The sequence below is a fragment of the Ahaetulla prasina genome, chromosome 2, assembly GCF_028640845.1.
Source record: "Ahaetulla prasina isolate Xishuangbanna chromosome 2, ASM2864084v1, whole genome shotgun sequence".
Taxonomy (NCBI): Eukaryota; Metazoa; Chordata; class Lepidosauria; order Squamata; family Colubridae; genus Ahaetulla; species Ahaetulla prasina.
This window is the reverse complement of record NC_080540.1, coordinates 98,191,590-98,217,668: the sequence shown is the minus strand read 5'-3', so window position 1 is coordinate 98,217,668 and position 26,079 is coordinate 98,191,590. Positions and strand designations below refer to the sequence as shown.

General features: G+C 40.6%; 1 protein-coding gene across 4 annotated transcripts in view; it reads left to right on the top strand.

The window, feature by feature from the left end:
• The window catches only part of FNIP1 (folliculin interacting protein 1), a 112,315-nt gene that overhangs the window by 69,590 nt on the left and 16,646 nt on the right, over positions 1 to 26,079 (top strand). For 3 of the 4 annotated variants that reach the window (XR_009153373.1, XM_058168510.1, XM_058168512.1), the window contains exons 7-11: positions 9,062 to 9,145; positions 10,038 to 10,109; positions 10,791 to 10,926; positions 12,113 to 12,314; positions 14,426 to 14,511. Coding sequence is in view for 3 of the 4 variants with exons in the window: in XM_058168510.1 (XP_058024493.1) it covers positions 9,062 to 9,145; positions 10,038 to 10,109; positions 10,791 to 10,926; positions 12,113 to 12,314; positions 14,426 to 14,511 (580 nt within the window). In the remaining variant the exon portion in view is untranslated. The remainder of the gene's footprint in view (positions 1 to 9,061; positions 9,146 to 10,037; positions 10,110 to 10,790; positions 10,927 to 12,112; positions 12,315 to 14,425; positions 14,512 to 26,079) is intronic. The other variant, XM_058168511.1, reaches the window with a different exon arrangement.

Below are 26,079 nucleotides of genomic sequence, written 5' to 3'. Positions count from 1 at the left end.
ATGTAGATTTATAAAATGAGTGTTAAACTATAATTACATAATGTAAAATTAGCATAATTGAAGCTGCTCAGTATTATATTCCTTAATGCTGCTTACTTATCTATGCCCAGTTTAAGAGTTGTTGATTTAACAGATATGTAAGTTAGTAATATCAAAAGGAAATGGAAAATGAATGGCTAGTCAGTGCAAATAGCTGAATGAATAGGTAATCCTTGAATTACGACTACATTTGGGACAAGAATCTTGGATGTCGAACAAAACAGTCATTAAGTGAAACACACAAGATTGTTTCTCTCAACAACTGCGATTTGGGCACTTCTGGCTGTGGTCTTTAAGCCATCTCATGAGTTAATTGGATGAAGTTCTAGGGAAGGAACATGGGGTGTCTTGAGGGAGGGGGAAAGACCCTGGAGATTCCACTCAGGAGCTGAAAACCCTCCCTACCAAAATCCAAGCAGCATTTTCAGCACCTGAGTAAAGAGACACTTGTGCGTGGCTTAGGCTGGGCCGCCCAGGGCCTCCCCCACCCACCTGAGGCATTCCACACTTGCTGTACCAGGCTCCCTCTCCACCTTCTGCTTGGATTTTGGCTCCCTCTTGTCTCTGGGGGTTGCCTAAAAGAGCTGCCTGCTAAAGGATTTCAGGTCCCCTTTATGCACAGAAGGGAACTTCTTTGGTGGTGGGGTGCAGGAATGGAGCTAAAATCTTTAGAATTTCAAGTCTGTTTTTTGCACTCTGTGAAGAAATTCAGCTCGTTCACTGCACAGAAGGGTATTCCTTTGACAGGGTGCAAAAATGGAGCTGAAATTCTGAAGAATCTTCAGGATTTCAGCTCCATTTCTGCACCTCATCAAATGAGTTCAGTTTCCCTCTGCAGGCAGCTCTTTCAGCCCACCTTCAGAGATGAGGAGAAGCTATCTTTGTGCAGGGCAACAGCTTGCACTCTTTCCTGCAAGCTTCCCCATTGATTTTCTGGGGAAGCCATCAGAGAAGATAGCAAACGATGATCACATGATCGTGGGGTGCTTGGCAACCAGTCATAAATGCAAATAGGTTGCCAAGCACTTAGATTGTAAGCATGGGACCATGAGTGTGTGTGCAACATTTTGCAACAGGCAGAAGTTCTTTATAAAGCACCCTTTTTGAGACTGTTGTAATTCTGGACCTACAATAACCAATAGTAGCATGTCTAAGATTACCTATATATACACTGGAATAATTACAGTCTCCTGAATAAAGGAAATAGCTTTTTGATAACCATTGAACTTAATAACAGCCCATCTGTACGTATTCTTTAAAACCTAGAGAGAAAAGTGCTGGATTTTACTTTTATACGTCACTTGATGAAGTATATTAAAAAAGATAATTATTTTTCTGTAGTTTTGCATATTAAAAAATATACAAACCTAGATTAATGCATAATCCGCTCATCAATATTTGTTTACAGCCCATGCTTCAGAGTCAGGCAGTACAAAAATCAGTTAATCTGTAACCAGAGCAGTTCTAGAAGCTAAATCAAATAGAAAGAATATGTCTCATTGATTCTTGCTAATTCTTGGGTTTTTCAGAAGATTGTTGTATGCTTTTGTATGTGGGTTAGCCAACTTTCCAACGCATCTCTCTCCTGGTAGAACACTTAGTACTCCTGCTTACCATTTTTTGAAGCAACTAGAAAAGAATTTTTGTCACTGTGCAGCTGTTTGAATATTAAAATCCATGCCTGCACACACACACACACACACACACACACACACACACACAGTGAAGGGAAGTCCTGGGTTCAATAGTCATCACTCTGTTATTCATGGAGGTAATCCTTTATTTATGACTGTAATGGAATCTGGAATTTCTGTCGTTAGTCATGACAATCACAGGTTGAAACATCCATGTGACCAGGCCTAACTTTATGACTTTTTTGTGGAAGGAGCTTTATTTTATATGTATGTATGTATGTATGTATGTATGTATGTGTGTGTTTATGTGTAGGTTTTGGCATTTTCGGGTCTTTTCCCATGTAAGGTTGACTGTATCTCGGCGACGTTTCAACAAGGTCTCACTCATCATCTTCAGGCTGGTGTCTTCGGCTTCATGATTCTCGAGCAAAGAGAAGAGAAGCATGAGGCCGAAGACACCAGTCTGAAGATGATGAGTGAGACCTCGTCGAAATGTCGCCGAGATACTCTCAACCTTACACAGGAAAAGACCTGAAAATGCCAAGACCTATATACCTATGCCTGTGGAAACCTACAAATATGTATCTATCTGTCTGTCTGTCTGTCTGTCTGTGTGTGTGTGTGTATGTGTGTGTGTCTTTGGTTATTCGGGTTTTCTCCTGCGTAAAATTGGAAGTGTCTTGGCGATGTTTCGACGAAATCCCATTCGTCATCTTCAGGCTAGGTGTTTACAGCTTCGTGCTTCTAGGAGAAATGTGTGATCGCAGCTGTTTCTTCCTTTTAACTGCTAGTGGGGGTTTGAACTGATTGGTTGGGAGCTTGGCTGTGTTCTGATTGGGTGGAGGTGTGCTCTGATTGGTTGGGGGTTTTCTGCAGTTTTCGCAGGTGTTTGTAGGTAGGCCTTTGGTTATTCGGGTTTTCTCCCATGTAAAATTGGAAGTGTCTTGGCGACATCCCGACAAAGTCTCATTTGTCATCCCCAGGCCGGTGTCTACAGCTTCATACTTCTAGGAGCAATGCTTATATATATATAAAATGCAAACACATACATACATATACATATATATATATATATATACACACATACACAAAATTATCAATACAGTTATATAATGCTAGTTTATCTATCTATCTATCTATCTATCTATCTATCTATCTATCTATCTATCTATCTATCTATCTATCTATCTATCTATCATTATCAATATAGTTATATAATACTAGCTCACCAATCAATATACCGTATATACTCGAGTATAAGCCGAGTTTTTCAGCACGTTTTTTGTGCTGAAAAGCGCCCCCTCGGCTTATACCGAGTTCACGCCTTGATGTACTGGGAACCCCGCACAGGAGACGCCAAAGAGGCGGCGAGATCGTCCGCGGATTTGCCCAAGGCTGAGCAGTTCGCGCGCGGACCTGAGCCAAGCCGGTCCCAGTCCAGCCGAACGGTGAAAGCGACATGCCGAGCGCCGCCCGCTTTCACCGTTCGGCTGGACTGGGACCGCTTGGCTCGGTCCGCAGTAACTCCGCCAGGCTGTGCCGCGAAGAAACCATTTAAAAGCCCCGCCAGGGCTTTCTTCTCCTCCGTGCTTCAGAAGTTGGGCTTTTAAATGGTTTCTTCGCGCACAGCCTGGCGGGAGTTACTGCGGACCCGAGCCAAGCGGTCGCAGTCCAGCCGAACGGTGAAAGCGGAGTGGCGCTCGGCATGTCGCTTTCACCGTTCGGCTGGACTGGGACCGCTTGGCTCGGGTCCCGCGCGGGCGGGGAGCCGACTTTGGCCCTTTAGCAAGGAGGAAGGTGGGAGGGAAGCGGAGCTGCCGGCTGTGGCGCCCGCTGAGCCGCCGCCGCCGCCGCCTGGAAGAGGAGGAGGTGACCTTCACGCTGGAGAGGGTGGGGATGGGGGTTGAGGCGTGCAAGAGGAGCGAGCGTGGAGGAAGAGGAGGAGGCGACGGCCCGCCGACAGCGCGCTTCTAAGATCAGCCCACGCTCCGAAGAGGGAAAGGGAGCGAGTGGTGGGTGGCTGGGACGAGACCCCACCACAAACACACACACACGCACCGCTCGCTGACTGCGACCGGCTTGGCTCGGGTCCGCAGTAACTCCGCCAGGCTGTGCGCGAAGAAACCATTTAAAAGCCCCGCCAGGCTGTGCGCGAAGAAACCATTTAAAAGCCCCGCCAGGCTGTGCGCGAAGAAACCATTTAAAAGCCCCGCCAGGCTGTGCGCGAAGAAACCATTTAAAAGCCCCGCCAGGGCTTTCTTCTCCTCCGTGCTTCAGAAGTTGGGCTTTTAAATGGTTTCTTGGCACAGCCTGGCGGGAGTTACTGCGGACCCGAGCCAAGCGGTCCCAGTCCAGCCGAGCGGTGAAAGCGGAGTGGCGCCGGCATGTCGCTTTCACCGTTCGGCTGGACTGGGACCGCTTGGCTCGGGTCCGCAGTAACTCCGCCAGGCTTTCTTCTCCTCCGTGCTTCAGAAGTTGGGCTTTTAAATGGTTTCTTGGCACAGCCTGGCGGGAGTTACTGCGGACCCGAGCCAAGCGGTCCCAGTCCAGCCGAACGGTGAAAGCGACATGCCGAGCGCCGCCGCTTTCACCGTTCGGCTGGACTGGGACCGCTTGGCTCGGGTCCGCAGTAACTCCGCCAGGCTGTGCGCGAAGAAACCATTTAAAAGCCCCGCCAGGCTGTGCGCGAAGAAACCATTTAAAAGCCCCGCCAGGGCTTTCTTCTCCTCCGTGCTTCAGAAGTTGGGCTTTTAAATGGTTTCTTGGCACAGCCTGGCGGGAGTTACTGCGGACCCGAGCCAAGCGGTCCCAGTCCAGCCGAGCGGTGAAAGCGGAGTGGCGCTCGGCATGTCGCTTTCACCGCTCGCTGGGAAAAAAAAAAGGGCGGGGAGTTGAAAAGAGGCTGCCTCTTCGGGTTACCTCAACATCCATTCCAGAGCCGCTAAAAGAGCGGCTGCTTGGCCCGCCCTGGTTGGGGAACGGGCACAAAAAAAGGGTCCCTGATGACCCAGAATTCATCCTAGCCCCATTGCCTGGCCCCTTTGACTCGATAGGGTTTAGCTGACGGGATTGTTAAACAGCCAGACCTTTCTTCTGGGGAGAGAAGTCACCTAATAAATATTGGGAGGTGTTTTCAAGGAAACATAGGGGTCCACCTTCTGCCCACAAGAAATGTAGGAAATGCCACCATTCCCAGCCTTCTGAGCACATCAGCTTATCCTGGCAGAGGATGAGGAAAGTCGATTTCAAAGCCTTTGGAAATCACCAGCTTGGAAAAAGCTATATTATGTAGGGCTATTCAGCTACAACTTCGTGTTTAGGTTTTGTCTTTTGAAGCGAGATAATGATAGCTAGCTAGCTAGCTAATTAGATAGATAGATAGATAGATAGATAGATAGATAGATAGATAGATAGATAGATAGATAGATAGATAGATAGATAGATAGATTAGAAAGAAAACAGAACAAAAAAACAGAATAATAGAGTTGGAAGGACCTTGGAGGTCTTCTAGTCTAACCCTGCTTACGCAGGAAACCTTATACCACTTCAAATGCTTATCCAATATCTTCTTAAAAACTTCCAGTGTTAGAGCATTCACAACTTCTGGAGGCAAGTTGTTCCACTGGTTAATTGTTCTAACTGTCAGGAAATTTCTCCTTAGTTCTAGGTTGCTTCTCTCCTTGATTAGTTTCCACCCATGCTTCTTGTCCTGCCCTCAGGTGCTTTGGAGAATAGTTTGATTCCCCCTTCTTTGTGGCAGCCCCTGAGATATTGGAATGTTCCTATCATGTCACCCCTAAACTAGACATACCCAGTTCACATGCCCCGTGAGACGTCTTGCTTGCATGTCACACACACGCACCGCTCGCTGGGAAAAAAAAAAGGATGGAAGGAAGGAAGGAAGGAAGGATGGATTGATGGATGGATGGAGGCGACCGCTTTGAAGCGCAACCCTTCTCCCGCAACTAAGGGGGTCAATGTTTTCCCAATCCTAGGGTGTGGGGAAACAGTCATTCTTTCTTCCCCCCTAGTCTCTCCCGAGATCGCACTGCAGCGCCCATCATCCCCAGCCGGCAATCTGAGCTCGTGCCATCGATGTGGTCCTTGAACTTCCCCCTCCTTGTTTCTAACCCAGCCTAGGATGGCCGGCGTGGAGGGTATGGTGGTGGTAAACGACCAGGAGAAAGCTTTCGCTCTTTTCGAGAGGTCCTCTTGGAAGGCTGCCTTGGAAAGGGAAAGTGGGAGGGGCAGAGATTTCTCCTCAAAGGTCCCCTTGGAAGGCTGGGTTGGAAAGGGAAAGTGGGAGGGGCAGAGATTTCTTCCTCTCGGGTCCCCTTGGAAGGCTGGGTTGGAAAGGAAAGTGGGAGTGGCAGAGATTTCTTCCTCGGGTCCTTCTAGAGTCCTTGAGAAACTGATATCATACAAGGTTAATAAATTATACTCCTCCTCCTCATTGATGAGTTTTTCATCCTGAAATTGATTGAAACATTGTACCATCATATGCTGCCATAGTATAGTGTTAACAACATCTGTAAAGATGATATATGAGCATGACACTAAGTTTTTCTATATTTCCCTTTATTGAAAAACTTCCATCATGCTTCTTTCTGAAAACAAAGGTCATTATAATATACCTCATTATATATTTGATTTGATGATATTTCAGTTAATAAATACCATTTAAGGTGTTAAGCTTCCTTTCTTTTTCAGCAGCAAAGTGAATTACAACTTTAAAGAACTTTATTACTTTATATTCATTTATTTTAAGTATAGATTTTAGATTTTTAAACAAATATGTTTAGAGCTTTTATATCTTTCAAGTTATTCAAATTATCCCCTCAGCAGGTATATAATGGCATCCAATTCCAATATCATGTTGGGGCTTTTGAGCAAGGGAGGAGGAACGCGAGCACCGCCTTTCGCGCTGGCATTCCGGGATTTCCCTTTGTTTAGAGCTGGGAATCCTCCTTCCCCCTTTTGCACTTTTATTGTTTTTCGTTCAAATAAATATTCATGTTATTTTACTTGGCTCTATCTTTATTTTTTACATTGACCAGTAGCTGCCTCATTTCCCACCCTCGGCTTATACTCGAGTCAATAGTTTTTCCCAGTTTTTTGTGGTAAAATTAGGTGCCTCGGCTTATATTCGGGTCGGCTTATACTCGAGTATATACGGTATTTATATGGCTGTTCTGAAAATGCCAGAAACTAACAAAAGACTTACTATTTCGTGGTCACATGACCTAAAAATGCTTCAACCAGATGTAAAGGTGAGCAGGTTGACAAGTGCCTGAAATGCTGTCATATGATCACAGGAGTTTGTATAGTCATCAGAACTCTGGAAATGAGTCGTAAATAGCTTTTGAGGGATGTGTTGTAACTTTGAACGGTCATTAAGCGACCAGTCGGAAATTGAGAATTCCCTGTACTACTAATGATTTACACCTAAAATCTGTGATCAAAGGATACTGTTCTTATTTTTTTCTGACAGAAGAGAAAGTACAAGGAATGCTTTTCTTTCATTCAACTCAAAACACTTTTTTATCTTTCTTGCAAGAGGGGAAAAAAATTTCACACATAGGGCCAGAATTCCAGGCACAGCATGCAGTATTAGCTTCCATTTGCTTTGGTGAAAATATTATGACATTTTTTGGTTAGAAACAAGATGTGAACGTGAAATTGCTCAGAGGCATAAGGGAGATAAAGGTCTCCTTTCATTTCATTTTCCGTCAATAAATCAATCCCACAAGGATTTGATGAGGCTAAAAAAAAATTCTCTGTCATTCATTAGAGCTGGAAAATTGGGTTGAACTGAGACTTTTGGGCAGTGGTGAAATCCAATTTTTTTTACTACTGGTTCTGTGGGCATGGCTTGGTGGGCGTGGTTTGGTGGGTGTGGCAGGGGAAGGATACTGCAAAATCCCCATTCCCTCCCCACTCCTGGGGGAAGGATATTGCAAAAACTCCATTCCTAGCCCACTCTGGGGCCAGCCAGAGGTGATATTTGCTGGTTCTCTGAACTACTCAAAATTTCTGCTACTGTTTCTCCGAACTGCTCAAAAGTTCCACTACCGATTCTTCAGAAGCTGTCAGAACCTGCTGGATTTCACCCCTGCTTTAGGGTAGAAGATAAGACTGTGGGTCATCTTTTGAAGGGTCCTTGGGGAGATGTCAAAGGGATGTAGAACTGTGCCCTAGGCATTATGTCTTTGTTTCTACCAGCTTTTGCTCCATTGCCATGGAAATGGTGAGAGGGCAATAAGGCAACTCCTGTTAGAAGGCTACAATCTGGGCTGAGGGACAGTATGTCAAAGTGATTTGCCTCCCTCATGTCGTATTTCATATGTGGAAGTTATGTGTGCATGCACAAGTACACAAATTACAGGTAGCCTTCAACTTACAATTGTGCCTAAAATTAATGTTAAGCTAAGTGGGAAATTAGTTAAGTTAGTTTTGCCCTATTTTATGACTTTTCTTAACACATTTATTAAGTGAATCACTGCAATTGTTAAATTAGTAGCACCGTTGTTAAGTGAATCTGGCTTCCCCATTGACTTTGCTTGTCAGAAAGTCACAAAAGGTGATCACATGATCCCGGGACACAGCACCTGTCATAAATATGAAACCAGTTGCCAAGCATCCAAATGTAAATCACATGACGATAGGGATGCTGCAATGGGCATAAGTGTGAAAAATGGTTGTTATAAGTCACTTTTTGCAGTGCCATTGTAACTTTGAACGATCACTAAATGAATTGTTGTAAATCGAGGACTAACTGTTGTTCCTTTAGAAGATTTTAATCTGCTTTCAAAATAGTTTATTTATGGGTTTACTATGAGGATTTGTGAATTGAGACAATTGGGGTAAGGGTCTTCCCCTTACAAAGAGGATTTTATTAAATAAGGTTTATTCTGTGCACAGGTACATGTAAACATTTAAAGCAAAAGGCATCACTTCAGCCCAGAAAAACTTAAGAAAATAACTGTTAGACAAAGATTTATCTATCTTTGGTAGATAAAGAGAATTTTCTATGTTTATAAAATTATTAGGTGCTTGATGTATCATCAAACTAATACAAATCTGTAATCAGGGCCATCTATATATGTATTTGTGCTGTAATTAGTAATTATTTGAAGCTTTTACCTCATGTATTGATTTATTCAGAATTGGGGGGGAAAAAGAAACCTCCTGCATTAAAACTGATACGTAAATCTGGAAAGGCAGTACAGTTTCAAGTCCTATACTGTATTCAGGTGTAAAAGGTGTGGGTTTTGCTGTGTTTGTGGGTCTGCGTTTGTGTTGGCTTACATCTTCCCTTCCCTTCCACAGAATCTGTTCTGCTTTACTAACCTCATTCTTTCATGTGTATTTTACATTTTGCCATGTAGGTTTCTCACAGCTTTGCAGCCCTAGGCGGGCATTCTCTGAACAAGGTCCGCTCCGCCTGATCCGGAGCGCCTCTTTCTTTGCAGGTTTGCTATGTGCTGTATGGATAGTCTAGTTGGTTTGACAAAACTGAGTGGATCTGTAGTTTGGCCTTGGAAATAAGACCCTTAGGTCCGGAAGAGACTATAAGCTCTGCCCCACTCCTTCCAAAAGTGAAATCCCTGTCATCTTCAATTCACGTCAAACCGAGGAAATCATTTGGGGTTTGGAAGTCCCTAACAATATAGGGATTACTTATTAGCTTCCACAAAACTGAATTAATCTTAATGATAAAAAAACATTTTATTTCACCATTTGCTTAAACCTGAACTAAGCTGCTCCTGTTTGGCTTTCCATTATCCAAGTTTTATTTCCATGGCTGATTTAGATTTTTTCTTTTCTTTTCGTGGATCTGCAAATCTATGATTTCTGAAATAATTATGATCAAGAAGCTTTTGATTTGGCAGATTGGAGTTCTCGCTTCTGCTTAGAATTTCACCTCTGGTGAATAAGTATTGGCTGCAAATGCAGAGAGTGCCATGCTTAATTGAAGAAGCAATAGAAGTGCAAATCCAGATCTGATGCGTCGTAGAGCACCCATCGTATAGTGCTTGTCATACTCTTCTTTTTATTCTGGCACTGCTTATAGCTTGGTACCAAGTGCTTTTGCTCCATGGCTAACCCCTCTTTTTCGATAATATTTCATTTCTGTTGAAATGAAGAGGTGGGCTGCAAATACTGCCTTGAACCTTTGTAGAAGCTCCTGTGTATGACTAGATCTGCTTTGCAGCCTTCCTTGGTGATGGGTACGCCTTGCTGTTATTTTCAAAGTTCTAAATGAAGTCACCAATGAGCATGATTATTTGGTTAATTAAACGGAGCATGAGATGGCGAGAAGTTTTTATGAACTTGGATTAATGGGTGGTCTTCTCTGCATAGTTCACAGCAACCCTATGGACATGCCTGGCAGAGAGCTGAATGAAGACAGAGACAGTGGAATTGCAAGATCAGGTAACGTTGTTTATTAGTAGCATAAGGGCCTGGGTTTTCTTTATTGTATATTTATTTTGTCATTGTATATTTTTTTTTGATTGGATTACTAAGGCTTAATATGTTTTTTTATCTGGTACAATACTGAACCTAGCCAATTCTTCTTTCATTCATGGTAAGCAAACCATGGCTTAGCATAATATTCCTTGCTAGTTCAGCAAAAGCATAAAATGTATTAGACTGTCTTAAGAATAACTCTCCAAATTCAGTTTGCTGAATGCTGCAGCTTGAAAAGACTCAATCTTCCTTTAACAGAAAGAAATAGTCTATTAAAAAGGTATCGCTGTGGGGTTAGATAATTTCAAGAAAAGTGTTTGACAGTGGAGGCAGCCTCTTAAAAAAAAAACATTTCTTCCAGTGCATCCTGTGCGTATCAGTCTATAGGCAGGACGCAAAACAAAATAGAGATAATATGGATGGGAGTCTGTATCTGGCATCTGGTTACTTTATAGTCTCCTTTATAGAAGAAGAAGAAACATATAACCATTACAGAAAGGAGAAAGCTTTTTGAGCAATAATTGTTACATATGTTCAGATTTTGTTTCTCACATTCACAAAATAAACCTATGTTTCACGAATGAAATGCTTTTTTAAAAAAACATAATTTCCCTTTCTTTCTTTCTTTTTTTTTAATTGTTGCAGCATCTCTTAGCAGCCTGCTTATCACTCCTTTTCCATCTCCGGGTTCTTCACTGAACAGAAGCTGTGCTAGCAGTTACCAACGGCGCTGGCGTCGCAGTCAGACGACAAGCTTGGAGAATGGAGTCTTCCCAAGATGGTGAGCAGATGGGAAATGCTGTTTGAATTTCCACAGATGTGTATAGGTGTGATTGGCTGACTGCCTGGAAACCAACATCTTGGTGCACCTTTCAGTGCTCCTGCCAGAGATTAATATTTTAGGATAATGGTGCAAGCATAGAACATAGCTTAATGTTCATTTTATGTTGTGGGTTTCACTTTTGCATTAGAGTTACGTACCTAATCATTTGAAACACGATTACCACAGTCGCTTTGCTCCATATTATTTCCCAATATCTAAATGACTCCTTTTAATTCATTGGAGTTTACTTCCCCCACTCCAATTTATCTTATTTGAAAAGTATGAAAAGAAACTAGAGCATACTGTTTTATGGGACATTCATGTTGCGATAGACTATAGGCCTGTTGCAACATAAAGTTTCATGAAGATATGGGTTAAGAAGGGGCAAAAAGACAAAAAGCACAGATAGGAGGTGGAGAAGACTGGCAAAGATACCTGTGAGAAAGCTGAATATGAACTGGCAGTGTGAGATAACTTCCAAATATCGGGAAATTATTGTTCTACTATATTAATTACTGGGTCAGCTTCACCTCCATTATTGTGTACAATTCTGGGCACTGAAAGAGGAAATTGGAGACAATGGAACAGTTTCTTAAAAGAATAACAAAGAAAATGAAAGTTTAAATCCCATGAAGAAAAATGGAAATGACTGGGAATGCTTAGCTTTGAGAAGATGAAAAAAATGTGATGGAATATTTCAAATTCTTGAAATGATGTAGCAAAGAATGCAGCTATGGTAGGGATGCTGATTGTATTTGGAATAACAGATTTAACATGACAATATAGTCCAGCTGAATGTTGTGGAAAATTGTCCTGCAAGAGCTGCTTTCAGGATATGTTTAGAGGTTGGACTGTTGTGATTACTTGAATTGGATTCCTGTACACAGCAGAGGGCTGCAATCGGTGATTTAAATGGTTCTTCACAATTCTATGATATTTAAAACTGTGGGCATTAATAGCAGATGCCCAGAACAAGCATGCTGGATTTTGATGAAGAGACTAAGATCTAGTATTAATTTCAGATTATCATTAAAAAAAAAAAAGACAAGTGAGGGGGTTATTTTACTGTATCAAAGTTCTACCTGCAATATAGTTTGAAACATTTCAAATAATTTGCATTTCTTCATTTTTGATTCTTCTAAAGGTCAGTGGAAGAAAGCTTTAACTTGTCAGACGACAACTCCAGCCCAAATCCAGGAATTGTCAGAAAAAAGAAGATAGCAATTGGGGTGATATTCTCACTTTCAAAGGATGAAGAAGAAAATAGCAAATTTAATGAGTTCTTTTTCTCACACTTTCCTCTTTTTGAGAGCCACATGAATAAGCTGAAGAGTGCAATAGAACAGGTAAATACTATCATCAACTACACATACTTCTAATGTATTTGCTAAATCTATTTTACGATATGGCTTTACCAGTTTAATTTGCAAGATTGAGACTTATCAGAATTCATTTAGAGGCATTAGACCAGTGCATCTCAACCAGTATAACATTAAAAAGTGTGGATTTAAACACACTATGTCTAATAGCTATGACTACAGATAGCAATAGCAATAGCAGTTAGATTTATATACCACTTCATAGTGCTTCACAGCCTTCTCTAAGCAGTTTACAGAGTCAGCATATTGCCGCGAACAGTCTGGGTCCTCATTTTACCAACCTCAGAAGAATGGAAGGCTGAGTCAACCTTGAGCCGGTGAGATTCTATATCTGCTGAACAGCAGCTAGCAGTCAACTGAAGTAGCCTGCAGTACTGTACTCCAACCACTGCACCACCTCGGCTCTTGATATCTGAGTTAAATTCCTAGTTATAATTCCTCTACTCAATTATTTTGCCAAAGCTGCTTGGGCTTCCCTTTGAAAGGTATTTACATCCCAAAAACAGGCACAATAATTATAGTCATGCCATTGACATAGACAGGTGTCTTTGGGTACATTAGCATATTCTACACACCCTGATGTGAAGGTATCTCAGCAACCCTTCCATGAACCTGTGTCTACATCTCCTCCTCTATATCATGAGACCAACCAGTGGCTGACTCGGGCCAAAGACAGTTTTAGGTTTGCTGGTACTCAAATGGTGGGTACTATTTTGCTGGGACCTAAGTCACTCCATGCAGACATTGTGGGGTACATTGATGTGTGTGAGAGAGTTTGCCGTAGCATATTCTGCATTAGTGATCTGGTGTCTTTTGTGGACTCTTGCTGTGATCCTGGACTGTTCCCCTTGTCTCTAATCCCTGACCACTATGACCCCACTGCCCATTCTTGTTGTGTCTATGGGAGAGACTGTACCACAGTACCGTTCCTCCCCTCTTTTTTAAATGATATTTTGAGTAGGGCACTTCATGAGCAGCACATTTGAAATAATCACAAAAAGCTTTTGAAAAGCAGCCAGGTGCCAATTGGCAATCACCTTGAGTGAGGCAGATGACATAAGTCTCTGCAGTCTTGCTTTGGTATATACTACAGCACTGGGTACACTGACTATGAGTGCATAGCACATGGTAGACAAAGGCTGCCAAATTTAGGGTGGGTTGGATTCCAGCTAGCTCTGATATGGAAGAAGAGCATGGCTATTGGAATTAGCCTTAGTGAGTTGAAGGAATAGTTCTGCCATTCTCTCTGCTTTGCATATATTAAAAATATACCAAATCCACAGCTGGGGAAACTGACTTCTGCTTGCAGAATAAGATTTCCTCTTCCTTGAACCCATGACCTCCTCTTATATCTTCTGCATAGAAATCCCTCAGGGCTTTAGGGAGAATTCTAAGGCTGTAAAATGGACAATAGATAGATAGATGACTATGTCTATTAAGCTCCTGTACCCAATTTTAGTGGCGAAAAGTGCCCAGTGTTGCAGTCCTACATGAATACAGTGCATTGTGCACATTCCTGTTTGCACAAAGCCACAGGGAGCTTAAATCAGATATGGGAATATCTATGTGATAGTGGGGAGCACATGATGGAACACCATGTGAATTCTGAATTGGGTCCTAGTCACTTGCTTCAAAGAGATAAAGAGGTGAGAACAATGGATCTGATTACTTTAGGATTATGACTCACATTAACCTGCATTCTGCCCCTTGTTCAGAGAACAAATCCTACCTCTCTAACAATGAATGATATTTACTATTGGGTGCAGGCAATTAGTTGAAGGATTTGTTTGAACGTGGAATCTGCTCTTGCAGTGTGGGAAAACTTGGGCCTCTTTATAGCCTCTTGTAAGCAAGAGTGTAGAAAAAAGGGACAGTGTAAATACTTGTTCTTCACATATCTCTATCTTGATAGGAAACTTATCAAGGGACAATATTTATCGCATTAAAAAGAAGTCCACACACAGACATAACAAAAAAAGAAACCTACCTTCTGTTTGCCTGCTCAAGTCAACTTTAGATAAAGCATCGCATATGACTTGGAGTTTTGTCTGATATTAGTTCAAACAATTTTTTTCAAGGCTATGAAAACAAGCCGTCGGTCAGCTGATGCCAGCCAACGGAGTTTGGCATATAACAGGATTGTGGATGCCTTAAATGAATTCAGGTGAGGGTTGTTTTTTTTTACTGTTTTTCAGTTCTAACAAGTGTTTAAATGCTTCTAGTAACAAATGTATAATGTGAAAAATAAACTCTCAATTCACATTCTTCTTTGCTGAAGAGCAGTAATTAAACCATCGTCAACTATTGTTTAGAACAGAGGTGGTTAATTTATTTTTTGCCTGTTCTGAATCCAGATGTTCTGGCTGGGGAAACTAGTGGGCTTCTGGTTGTCTATTTTTAGATCTAAAGGAAATTTTTATTTGGAAACCTTCAGGCTTTCAACCCTGTTGCTGTTCTAGGGCAAATATCTATAATCTGGGTGGTCTATAGCAGGGGTCTCCAACCTTGGCAACTTTAAGACTTGTGGACTTAAAGTTGGTCTATAGTGAATCTGTAATGCATGAGAACCCTGGGAACAGAGGTTTCTGCAGAAGGGAAAGTGGGGGCAAATGATGAAAGCAGCATTGCACTCAGTCTCCATCCCTTTTCTACAAGTGTGGGAACAAGGCATGCACTTAAGAAATCAGTGTTTACAGTACAGCTTTGCTTTCATCATCATGACAAAAGGTGTAGATCCTGCAGACACTCCTTATCTTGAAAGATTGCAGTGCAACAGGAAGCACCAAGAACTTTCCTAGAGAATGGGAGAAACACCTTCATATATGTGGATGCCTTTTATGTGATCAGCTGCAGTGATTCAGTCTCTAGTTGTCACGTGCAAGCAAATCTGTTGCCTTTTCTTAGAGATATTTAAATGAATCCAACTTTCCTAAGAGGAAATAATGCAAATAGAATGATTGCTATTACAGCGGTTCATCAGCTATCCAGCACAGAAAACTAACTCAGAACTATATTCTGGATGCAAAGTCTTTAACCTGCCATCTACTGTCTAGCTGTCTTTAATTTGCACAGTTTGCAAAGTTTTCTTGAGAAAGGAATAATGATGGATTTAAAATGTAGTTCTGTAGTAAATTCAAGTCAGCCGTTCTGGGTTTTGTTTGTTTGTTTGTAAAGCATGTGATACAATGGATTTTGGATTCTTATTCTTATTTTTATTTGATTTTTCCTTTTATTTGCTTTATTTGCTTCCATATTTGGAATCATGTTATATATCTTAAAATTTGAATCTTGAAATGTAAGTCCTGTTTCAAGAAATCAACTGAACTATGGTGTCTTCCTCTGAGGCTTAGAACAGACTTGGGGCTTTGAGGATGGTTTGCATCAGGTTCTAGTGAAAAGCAGAAAAAGTTCTGATGGGGCCATTACTTAGGAATAGAGCAGAAAGTATGTGCATTCCCAGCTTCGGTTCTTGAGATATCCCATTCACAGGATTTAAATGGCAGAGTTAGTTTGCCTGAAAGATTGGAGAGCTAGTATTAAGCAAAATAGACTTTGATGGGCCAACCCAATCCAAGCCTAGATAGTTAGCCATGCACAGCACAATGGCAAAGCATTACACAAGGCCATCTCATGTTTGCTATAGTCTTTATTCAGTGGAATTGCGACATAATAGAACATGCTTTACTTAGCATAGCCCTTGAATTCTTCCCTTGGCTACTTCTTTTGAAGCCATGTTTGCAGATGTAGCCATGATTTTTAAAGGAATTACTTCTGGAAGATGGACACACCATTCTAAATCCATTGCCACCTTGTATGTAGAGCTAGGATTAGGATTGTGTACAACAAGGAACAATCTGTCACTGGAGACTCTTGGCATATTAATGTTTTTATATCACATAACTCCTTCCATATAGGAACACTAAACAATGCCAGTTTGGTTTTTCTGCTGCATCCCTGTTTCCATGTTTCCTTTGGCTTCTGAAGGCTTCTGCTAATTAACTTTCAGCCCAGCTGATGCGACAGAGGAAATTCTGAAGACCAGTTTTCCCTAGAGATACAAGGCTGGCAGGATCCCACTGCCAAGAATTTCCCTTTTGTTCTGCCTGCTGACATCTGAGATGGTTCATTCTTTCTTCCCGAAGCCAAAGTGCCACACTGTGTAGAAGGGATTGGAATTGTAGTTTTAGTGTGCTCCCCACATTCTGTTTTTGGGTTTTTCTTCTTCATTGCAAAAGCAGATGCAACAAGGAAGCCATCAGAATCGGGGAGGGAAACATGTGCTAATGGCTGAATGTTTCTGCTTCAGTGGGAAAATTACTTCCTCTTGTGCTGTATTATACTGCCTTCCTAGCCTTCTTTTTATCCGCTAGTATGAAATTGTTGCTGATGGCTACAAGGAAAAGATGACGTCTTTAGGGAATTGCCTTTAGTGGCAGTGTGCATGTCATTAAAGGGGTCTGGCATTCTTCCCCCAAAAGGTTGCTTAACATGAATAAACCTGCAAGTATCTGTAAGCTGTAGCACATTGTATCCTGGAATGGACTTCAGGAGGTTTTGAAAGAGAAGGTGTTTACTTGTACTGCATTGTATTTTTTAATATTATTAGTTCTGCTACCATGCAGACATATACAGGACAAGCAGCACTCCAGTACTGTAGGATTTCTCTGCAGTTCCAGTTTGGCTTGGAATTGCTAACTCCTCCTTTGTTTATCTTTAGAAGGAACATTTCTCATTTGATCTTTGATTGGGCTTGCCTTGGGCTTGTGTTTAGGGACTGATTTTTGCAGTGGCTCTCCCCTTTTACCTTCATAGAGAATATTAAATAAAAAGGGATGGCTTGCTACTGAAGTGAAAGAGCAACTGAAGTGAAAACATTTCCAAAAGAAAAAAAACCCAATCCTTTGTATTGTATATAATTGAGACATTTGTTGACTAAATCTTTAAGCACATGACATGTTGATTATGTAATTGGTTGGGAGGGAGGAAAATAGAGGAGTGCTTGGCCAGTAATGTGCCCAGAGTTCTGAAGTACAGTAAATATTCTACAGCAGCAGAGCTGGGTGCATAGAAACCAAAATATTATAGAGATGAAACTACCTCTGAGTTATTTTACTGTTTAACTAATCGTGTTAATGTGTAGAAGACCTACTGTTGCCAGAGTGTTTGATGATCTAGTGGGAATTTTGGATTCCCACTGGGTTTTTTTAAGGAAACCAGCCTTATATAAAGACAAGTTTTATTTTTAACATATGAAAGTTTCTATCAGGTTTGAGGCAAACTGCACAGTTTATCAAGTATTTATATTAGCAGCAGAGTAGCTAATTCACTTTCCAATCTTTTTTTCCTTCTAAAGAGTCAGCATGCCAAGGCACACAACGTTTTCTTTGTTTCTTTAAAAAAAACCTATCAAGCTTGTATCAGGACTTAAACTAGTATTTTTCTCTTTCCACATGATGGGGAGCTTTAAATTGGGACATAAGTACTGTTCCTTCCTCCGAAACCTGCATTGCCTAAATACCTAATTTAGGCCTGTTTTCTTCTTTTATAAATTATACCAGGACTTAAACTAGTATTTTTCTGTTTCCACATGATGGGGAGCTAACATTGAGTTGAGTGCTATGAAAAGGACCAAAGTGGTTGCCAATGGCTGTAGACTTGCAAGTTGCCCAACCATTTATTAACAAATGAACCAGTAGATAATAATGCCCATTCATGTACGTGTATAGATGTTCTTATACAGGTAGTGCACAATTTATGACCACAATTGAGCCCAGAATCTCTGTTGTTAAATGAGATGTTTGTTAAGTGAGTTTTGCCCCATTTTACAACTTTTCTTGCCACTGTTGTTAAGTGAACCACTGTAATTGATAAGTTAGTGACCCAGTTGCTAAGTGAAACTGGCTTCCCCATTGACTTTGCTGGTCAGAAGGTTGCAAAAGAGGATCACATGACCCTGGGACACAGCAACGGTCATGAATATGAACCCGTTGCCAAGCATCGTGAATTTTGATCACATGACCCTGCAGATGCTACAATGGTCATCAGTGTGAAAAATCGTCATAAGTCACGCTTTTCAGTGCCGTTGTAACTTTGAACGGTCCCTAAAGGACTATTTTAAGTTGAGGACCACCTGTACAAGTGCAAGAATGCTTCAAGATAGCACTACTGGTTGCTTCCAGGGCAGTTCATCTCTTGTGGGGATCTGAGAAGAATGTTCTTTGTGGAAAGTATAGGCTTTTCATAAATTCTGCAAGTGAGTGTCTTATAATCTTATTTCTACTTACCACAAATTACAGAATAGCTTGAAAAATGTAAAAATAAGAACTAGGATGCCAAGAATTCTAATATAAGGATTTCTGTTTTTACTGCTGTCGTAACATTGCATCATTCTTACTTTTCTGTTCTTCACTGATTATATATATTTTAAAAAAGACTGCCTACAAAATTTTTGTCTTGTTTATTTGAGTATGCTGGCGGAGGGGAAGGAGTTGTCAGCTGGTGTGAGTTGCCTTGCTTTCAAAAGAAGCTGGGTTTTTTTAAGGAAACCAGCCTTATATAAAGACAAGTTTTATTTTTAACATATGAAAGTTTCTATCAGGTTTGAGGCAAATTGGTGGGTGGGGATGATTCATTGAAATTGCTGACAAAAATCTGAAAAAGGTTGGTTAGCACCACAGTGTTTCAAATACTAAAGAAACAGCAAAGGAGCTTTTCTCATCAAAACATAACAGGGAGGAAACAAGTTTCAGAATTTAAATCAGTCACTGAGGGGCCCATCAAAGATGAGTTCATCCAGGCTTTAAGCAACCAGCACTCAAGAGGCCATACAATAATTTTGCTGGCATGTGCATTCAGTGGCTATTACCATATAATAATAACCATATGGGAAAAGGAAAATATGCAGAAAAAGGAAGAAACATTGCAAACGGGAAACACATCATGAGCTTTGAAAGCCAGTGTGCACAATGTTTTAAAACACGCCTCACTGCTCTCTTGAGAATCTTTACATTAAGAAACAAGTTGTGCATCATGACCTCTTCTTTAATTTACAAAGTGCCTATGCACTTTTTAGTGCCAATTCCCCGCCCCCAAGAAATACTTTCCTGTGTACACTTCAATATATTATGAATTTAATTACTCCTTTCCAAAATAAAATTTTCAGTTTTTGGGCTAAGATCAGAACAAGTGGAAAAAATAAGCACAAAACAACTCAGGTTATTAACAGCACTTTGGCTTTTCCAAGTTCAAAATGGTTAGCCTTCATTAAACAGGCAGCTTTTTACTCTTGTACCATCTGTGGGGAAGTCTGCAAAGTTGGTAGATCTCCATCACCGAAAACTTAAGGGGGTGTTCTAAAAGGGATATAAGAAGTGTTCCTTACTCCAAAATCTGGATTGCCTAAGTACCTAATTTAAGCCTGTTTTCCTCCTTTATACGTTATTGCCTAAAATAGCCTTCCCTAACTTTGTATATTTGTGTTATGACTGCAAGTTGCAGAATTTTCAACTAATTAGATACTAAATTGTAGATAAGTAAATTAGTATGCTAAGAACTACACGATATTAATCTCTTTTTATTCAATTTGAATGTGGTCACGTTTAAAGTAATGTTCCCTAATCTTGTCCCTTTCTTGTTAGATGATTTAACTGTTGCTATCCTAGTCCCTGGGACGCGGTGGCTCAGGGGCTAGGACGTTTAGCTTGTCGATCGAAAGGTCAGCAGCTCAGCGGTTTGAATCCCTAGTGCTGCCATGTAATGGGGTGAGCTCCCGTTACTTGTCCCAGCTTCTGCCAACCTAGCAGTTTCGAAAGCACGTAAAAATGCAAGTAGAAAAAATAGGGACCACCTTTGGTGGGAAGGTAACAGCGTTCCGTGTGCCTTTGGCATAGAGTCATGCCAGCCACATGACCACGGAGACGTCTTCGGACAGCGCTGGCTCTTCGGCTTTGAAAAGGAGATGAGCACCGCCCCCTAGAGTCGGCAACTAGAGTCGGCAACGACTGGCACGTATGTGCGAGGGGAACCCTTACCTTTGCCTTTATCCTAGTCCCTAAATATTCTTGACCAGGATATCTGCAATGATGGAAATTATCCCCCAATACATCCAGAAGAATCTTGAGTTGGGATGCTGAGTTAAAGCCACAATTTTTGACAAATCCAGAATAGAAGCGCAAAAGCCCTGCTACAACCCCATTCCCATTTCCTTCATAATGAGGAGATTTTGACCTATCGACTGTGGGAAAGGTCAGGAGTACCGGAGCTTTTAAGCAGAGCACAGACATAAGCTCTGAGCTTTATCTTCTGAGAGGATTTTCTCTATAAAAATCAGCTCGGTGGATTGTGAATATCCATATAATGAGCAGGGTGACAAGCATGTGGCCTTGTTTCCAAACAAATGGATGCCTCCACCCTACCCCTTTTAATTATACAATAATTATAATTATCATAGTGGAAGGGGGGAACAATATCTGTCTGGTCTAAAACTGATATAGTCCTGAGGAACCAAAAGAAGAAGCTCTAAGGGCCTTGACTTTGCTTTCCACTAATCAACGCCTGGACTAAGCTGCCCTACAAGTCCCCATTAACTATAGGTAGGCTTAGACTTGTGTATGTGTATGTGTATGTATATGTATATGTATATGTATATGTATATGTGTATGTGTGTATGTGTGTATTTCTACAATTAGCCTGTGTCCTTTCGTCCCAGTTCCTCTTCTTGGGTGTGCATAGCTTCCTTTTTCCAGCCGTGACTGTGTCCCCACCCCACCCACTCTCTTTTCTGAGTAGTAGCCACATTGACTTGATTAGGCCTTCCTCAGCAAAAAGAGGCAAAGAGATTTCCCAGAGACTCTTAAGATGTAAATGTGAGGAAAGAATTGAAACAGTCTGTGACGTGCTTTGGGCCTTACATAATCTCTGGCTGTGCCCTGTGATGCTTCTTTGAGGAGGGAAGGAATAGATGCCTGCCGCTTGCTTATCCTCAGAGAGAGAACCAGGGAGAAATGCAAGGCAGGCTGTCCACCCGCCCTTGGCCAGTTAATCCTCTGCCTAGTGTTTTGTGCAAATTACTTCTATATCTGGCACGGAGGGTTCCCTTCGCTGCAGTCACATGCCTGCTGGCCAGCGGCCAGTGGAATCTGATCTCTCTGAGGAAACACTATCAGTTGCAGATGCAGCCACAGTTACCAGAATAGTAAATAAGGAGTCACAAGACTGGAGCTAGCCTTTCAACGAAAACAAATCGTTTAATATCTCTGGCTTAAAACAGAAACTCTTGCTTCCTCCTCCTATTTCTCTCCCGCCCTCGAAGTACCTATGGACTATTCAGACTGAGGTAGCTTTCTGAAAGCTTGCTTTGGGTGGGTGGGGGGTTGAGAATATGCTGAAATGGGACCCAGGAGGCCGGTTTGAAAACTTAAATGAATTGTACCTCAGCTTTGCAAAATGGGGTGATTTTTTTGTTGTTGTTGTTATGCAAGTTACACCTTACATTTCAAGCATGGTTTTGTTGTTGTTGTTTTTGGTGGTAGTGAATGTTTCCCAGCCTTTATCTCAGGAGGCTATATGGACTTCCAACTCCCAGAATTCTCCAATTCTGAGTCTTTGGTAATGAAAGAGCAAACTATATTGTGCTTCATAGGAAACAAAGATTGATATTGCTAAGCTCTGTGAAACAGTTGTTAAACAGTTGCCCTATTTTATGACCTTTCTTACCTTTTATAACCTTTCTTACCACTGTTGTTAAGTGAATTGTTGCAGTTATTAAAGTTAGTAATGCAGTTGTTAAGTGAATCTGGCTTCCCCATTGACTTTTGCTTGTCAGAAAGTCGCAAAAAGTTGATCACTTGAACCCAGGGCACTGCAACTGTCATAAATATGAGTCAATTGCCAAGTGTCTGAATTCTCATCATGTGACTGTAGGGAAGTTGCAATGGTTGTAAGTGTGAAACATGGTCATAAGTCACATTTTTCAGTGCCATTGTAACTTCAAACGGCCACTAAATGGATGGTTGTAAGTTGACGACTACCTATATTAGCCCTTGTCAATCTATTTTGGAGGACATCTTGTAATGATGAACAGTTTCTTTATGTCTTCCAAACTTTCATAATCTCTAGGACCTTTTAGAGCTGCTAATATTATTTCTCTTTTACAGGTTAGTTTGAATCACATTGATATTGTTTATAGAGGTAGTCCTCGACTTACAACCACAATTGAACCCAAAATTTATGTTGCTAAGCAAGACATTTGTTAAATGAATTTTCCCCCATTTACGACTTTTCTTGTGACAGTTGTTAAGTGAATCATTACAGTTGTTTAGTTAGTAACACGGTTAAGTGAACTTCGTTTAACAATTGACTTTGCTTGTCAGAAAGATCACAAAAGGTGATCACATGATCCCAGGACACTACAACAGTTGCTAACAGTCTGAATTTTGATTACGTCATCATGGGGATGACTTGTAAGTGTGAAAAATGACCATAAATCACTTGTTTCAGTGATGTTGTAACTTTGAACAGCACTAAATGAACAGTTGTCAGTCGACAACAGTTAACAACTGACCAGTTTTTCTAGGCTCTGTTGTAGTCTCTTTTCTCTGTGAGAAACCCTTAGCTTGTCATTTAAAGAATTCCAGGTTGGATAGTATAGAGCTCATGGAACTGCCACACACTGTTTCAGAAATCATTAAGGATGATGGAAAACTGCATTAGTATTTGGCAAGGGACCTTCAAACAGGCCACTGTGGCAGTTTCTTAACTGCATGTAGTAGTAACTGGGGAAAATGAAGTAAATAAAGCTTGAGAGATTGTGTGATTTTAAAAGTATGGAACAGTAACGATGCTAATGGTATTCCATTCTTAGGGTTCTTTTTTTCCCTTGGATTTGTAGATTTTCAAACAATATCCTCTTGTCCAGTGGTGAAATCCAAATTTTCTTACTACCAGTTCTGTGGGTGTGGCTTGGTGGGTGTGGCAGGGGAAAAATCCTGCAAAATCTCCATTCCCACCCCATTCTGGGACCAGCCAGAGGTGGTATTTGCCGGTTCTCCGAACTACTCAAAATTTCCTCTACCGGTTCTCTGAACTACTCAAAATTTCCACTACCAGTTCTCCAGAACCTGTCAGAACCTGCTGGATTTCACCCCTGCTTTTGTCTGCAGAATAAATGATTTCCTATCCTTCTATGCATTGGCCTTCATTTTACATGAATTGGTTAAACAGAAAAGTTGTTTTTATTGATTTATTTACACAAAGCTGTCTAAATATGATAGCCCTGCCCCAGGTGAGAAACATGCTGAAAATAGGTGCAACAGGGGGAAAAAAGAAACAAGAAGGGAAAATACATAAGGTGAACAGGAAAAGAATAAGCAGTTAGTTTAATGATGAGTAAATTATTTTAATCACAATAGAGTAGCTTTCCTTTAGCTTAGTACTCTGCAGATACGCTGGACTTCAACTCCCTGTGTTTCCAACTAACATGGCTGTGAAAAACAAGTCAAAATGTAATATTGATAAGCATTGCAGAAATGATGAATGTTATGATGATGAAATATTGAAGGCATTCTAAACTTGTTTGTAGCTTTTAGATTTACTGACTGCATTTGATATTGAGGTACATTGTATTTGTTTACTACCTAAATAAAACACCAGAATAGACAAAAACTTGTTAAGTTGAACCAATAATTACATAATAATACAAAGAAAGTCCCTATCAAGTCAATTAGAACAAGAAGTTTAGTACGGTGGTTTGTTCAAGTCACGCTATTATAAAAAAGATCTTTAGAATTTCTCCAGTGTTGCTTATTTTTTTTTTATCCCAAATCTCAGAATATGTTGAAACTCAGCTTTACAATATGTGTAATGAAAAACTCTACTCACTTGTGTAATTACATAACTGCATATTTACCCAACCCTAAGACTATGTAGTCAAGCTAGAACTGGATTCTACAATAAATGAATTAGGATGTCTGCCATGCACTGTACCTTGTTTTAAATCTATACATTTTTATAACTTTTTTCTCTTTGCTCATACTCTACATCTTTGTATCTTTCTGTTGGCATGCCATTGTTTCATTTAGTTTATTTATTTTATTTTATTTATTTTATTTGTCACAACAGTATATATAAGCATAAGCATGAAATAACTATACGATATATAAGCATAAATATAATCATAAGTATATAATAACTATATGAAATTGGATACAATCAAAGGGAACATTAGGACAGGAATGGTAGGCACATTGGTGCTCTTATGCACACCCCTTACAGACCTCTTAGGAATGGGGTGAGGTCAATAGTAGATAGTTTTTGGTTAAAGCTTTGGGGATTTTGGGAAGAGACCACAGAGTCTGGTAGTGTATTCCAGGCATTAACAACTCTGTTTCTGAAGTCATATTTTCTGCAATCAAGATTGGAGCGGTTCACATTAAGCTTAAATCTATTGTGTGCTCATGTATTGTTGTGATTGAAACTGAAGTAGTCTTCAACAGGAAGGACCTTGTAACAGATGATTCTATGAGTTAAGCTCAGGTCATGTCACAGTGGAGTTCTAAATTTTCTAAACCCAGGATTTCAAGTCTGGTGGCATAAGGTATTTTGTTGTAATCAGAGGAGTGGAGAACTCTTCTTGTAAAATATTTCTGGACTCGCTCAATAGTATTAATGTCCGAAATGAGGTATGGGTTCCAGACAGGCGAGCTGTATTCAAGAATTGGTCTAGCAAATGTTTTATATGCTCTGGTTAGTAGTGTAGTGTTTCTGGAGAAGAAGCTACGCAAGATTAAATTTACAACTCTTAAAGCCTTTTTTGCGATGTAGTTGCAGTGAGCTTTGGCACTTAGATCATTTGATATGAAAACTCCAAGGTCTTTAACGGGGTGGGGGTCATCTGCAAGGTAATGTCAATCAAGCTTGTATTTAGTGTTCAGATTCTTTTTTCCAATGTGTAAGACAAAGCATTTGCTGGTTGAGATTTGGAGCTGCCAAGTTTACATAGGGACTTTCTCTTGTTTGAGAAACCTTGTCCTGTGTCTTCTTTGAAGGTATCATTCTCTATATATTGCATAAGCTGAAATCTTCTAGAAGAAACCTATTTTCCTTTCTCACTTGCTTTGAATCTCATTTGATCCATTTTTCATATGTGACCAATTACACTAATACTCAGCATAAAGACAAAAATTATCACTTCATTGTGGCATTATATAGAAAGTCACATTAAATGCTACTAATAATATATTTGTGCTAGAATGTGCTCATACATGTTCAATTGATTAATGTAGTTGCAGTGTTCATGTTTTATATTTAATGTGGTTATAGACGATTAACATATTTTAACACATTTTAAATAACCTCATTTAGATTCTTGAAAAGGAAGATGTTCTACAGTAAACGGTTATAAGTTGCTTAGGTCTGAAGAGAACTCTTAAAAGGCTTATACTGTAAAAAAGAAAAAAAGTCTTAATATAAATTACTTTGAAGTAATGCTATCTGGTCATTCAACTAAATATAAGTGGCAGGTTGAAAGACATGGATAAGGAGATGGAATGAGTAGAGAGGGGAAAGATGAGAAGTTCAGTCTTTGACATACTGAGCTTGAGCTGACAATGAGGCACCCAGACAGAAATATCAGAGAAACACTTGGAGATATAAACTTGGCTAGAAGACATGGTTCTAAGGTTGAATAGGGTGCTTTGATATCCTCAGTATGCAGGAGATGCTGAAAGCAGGGAGG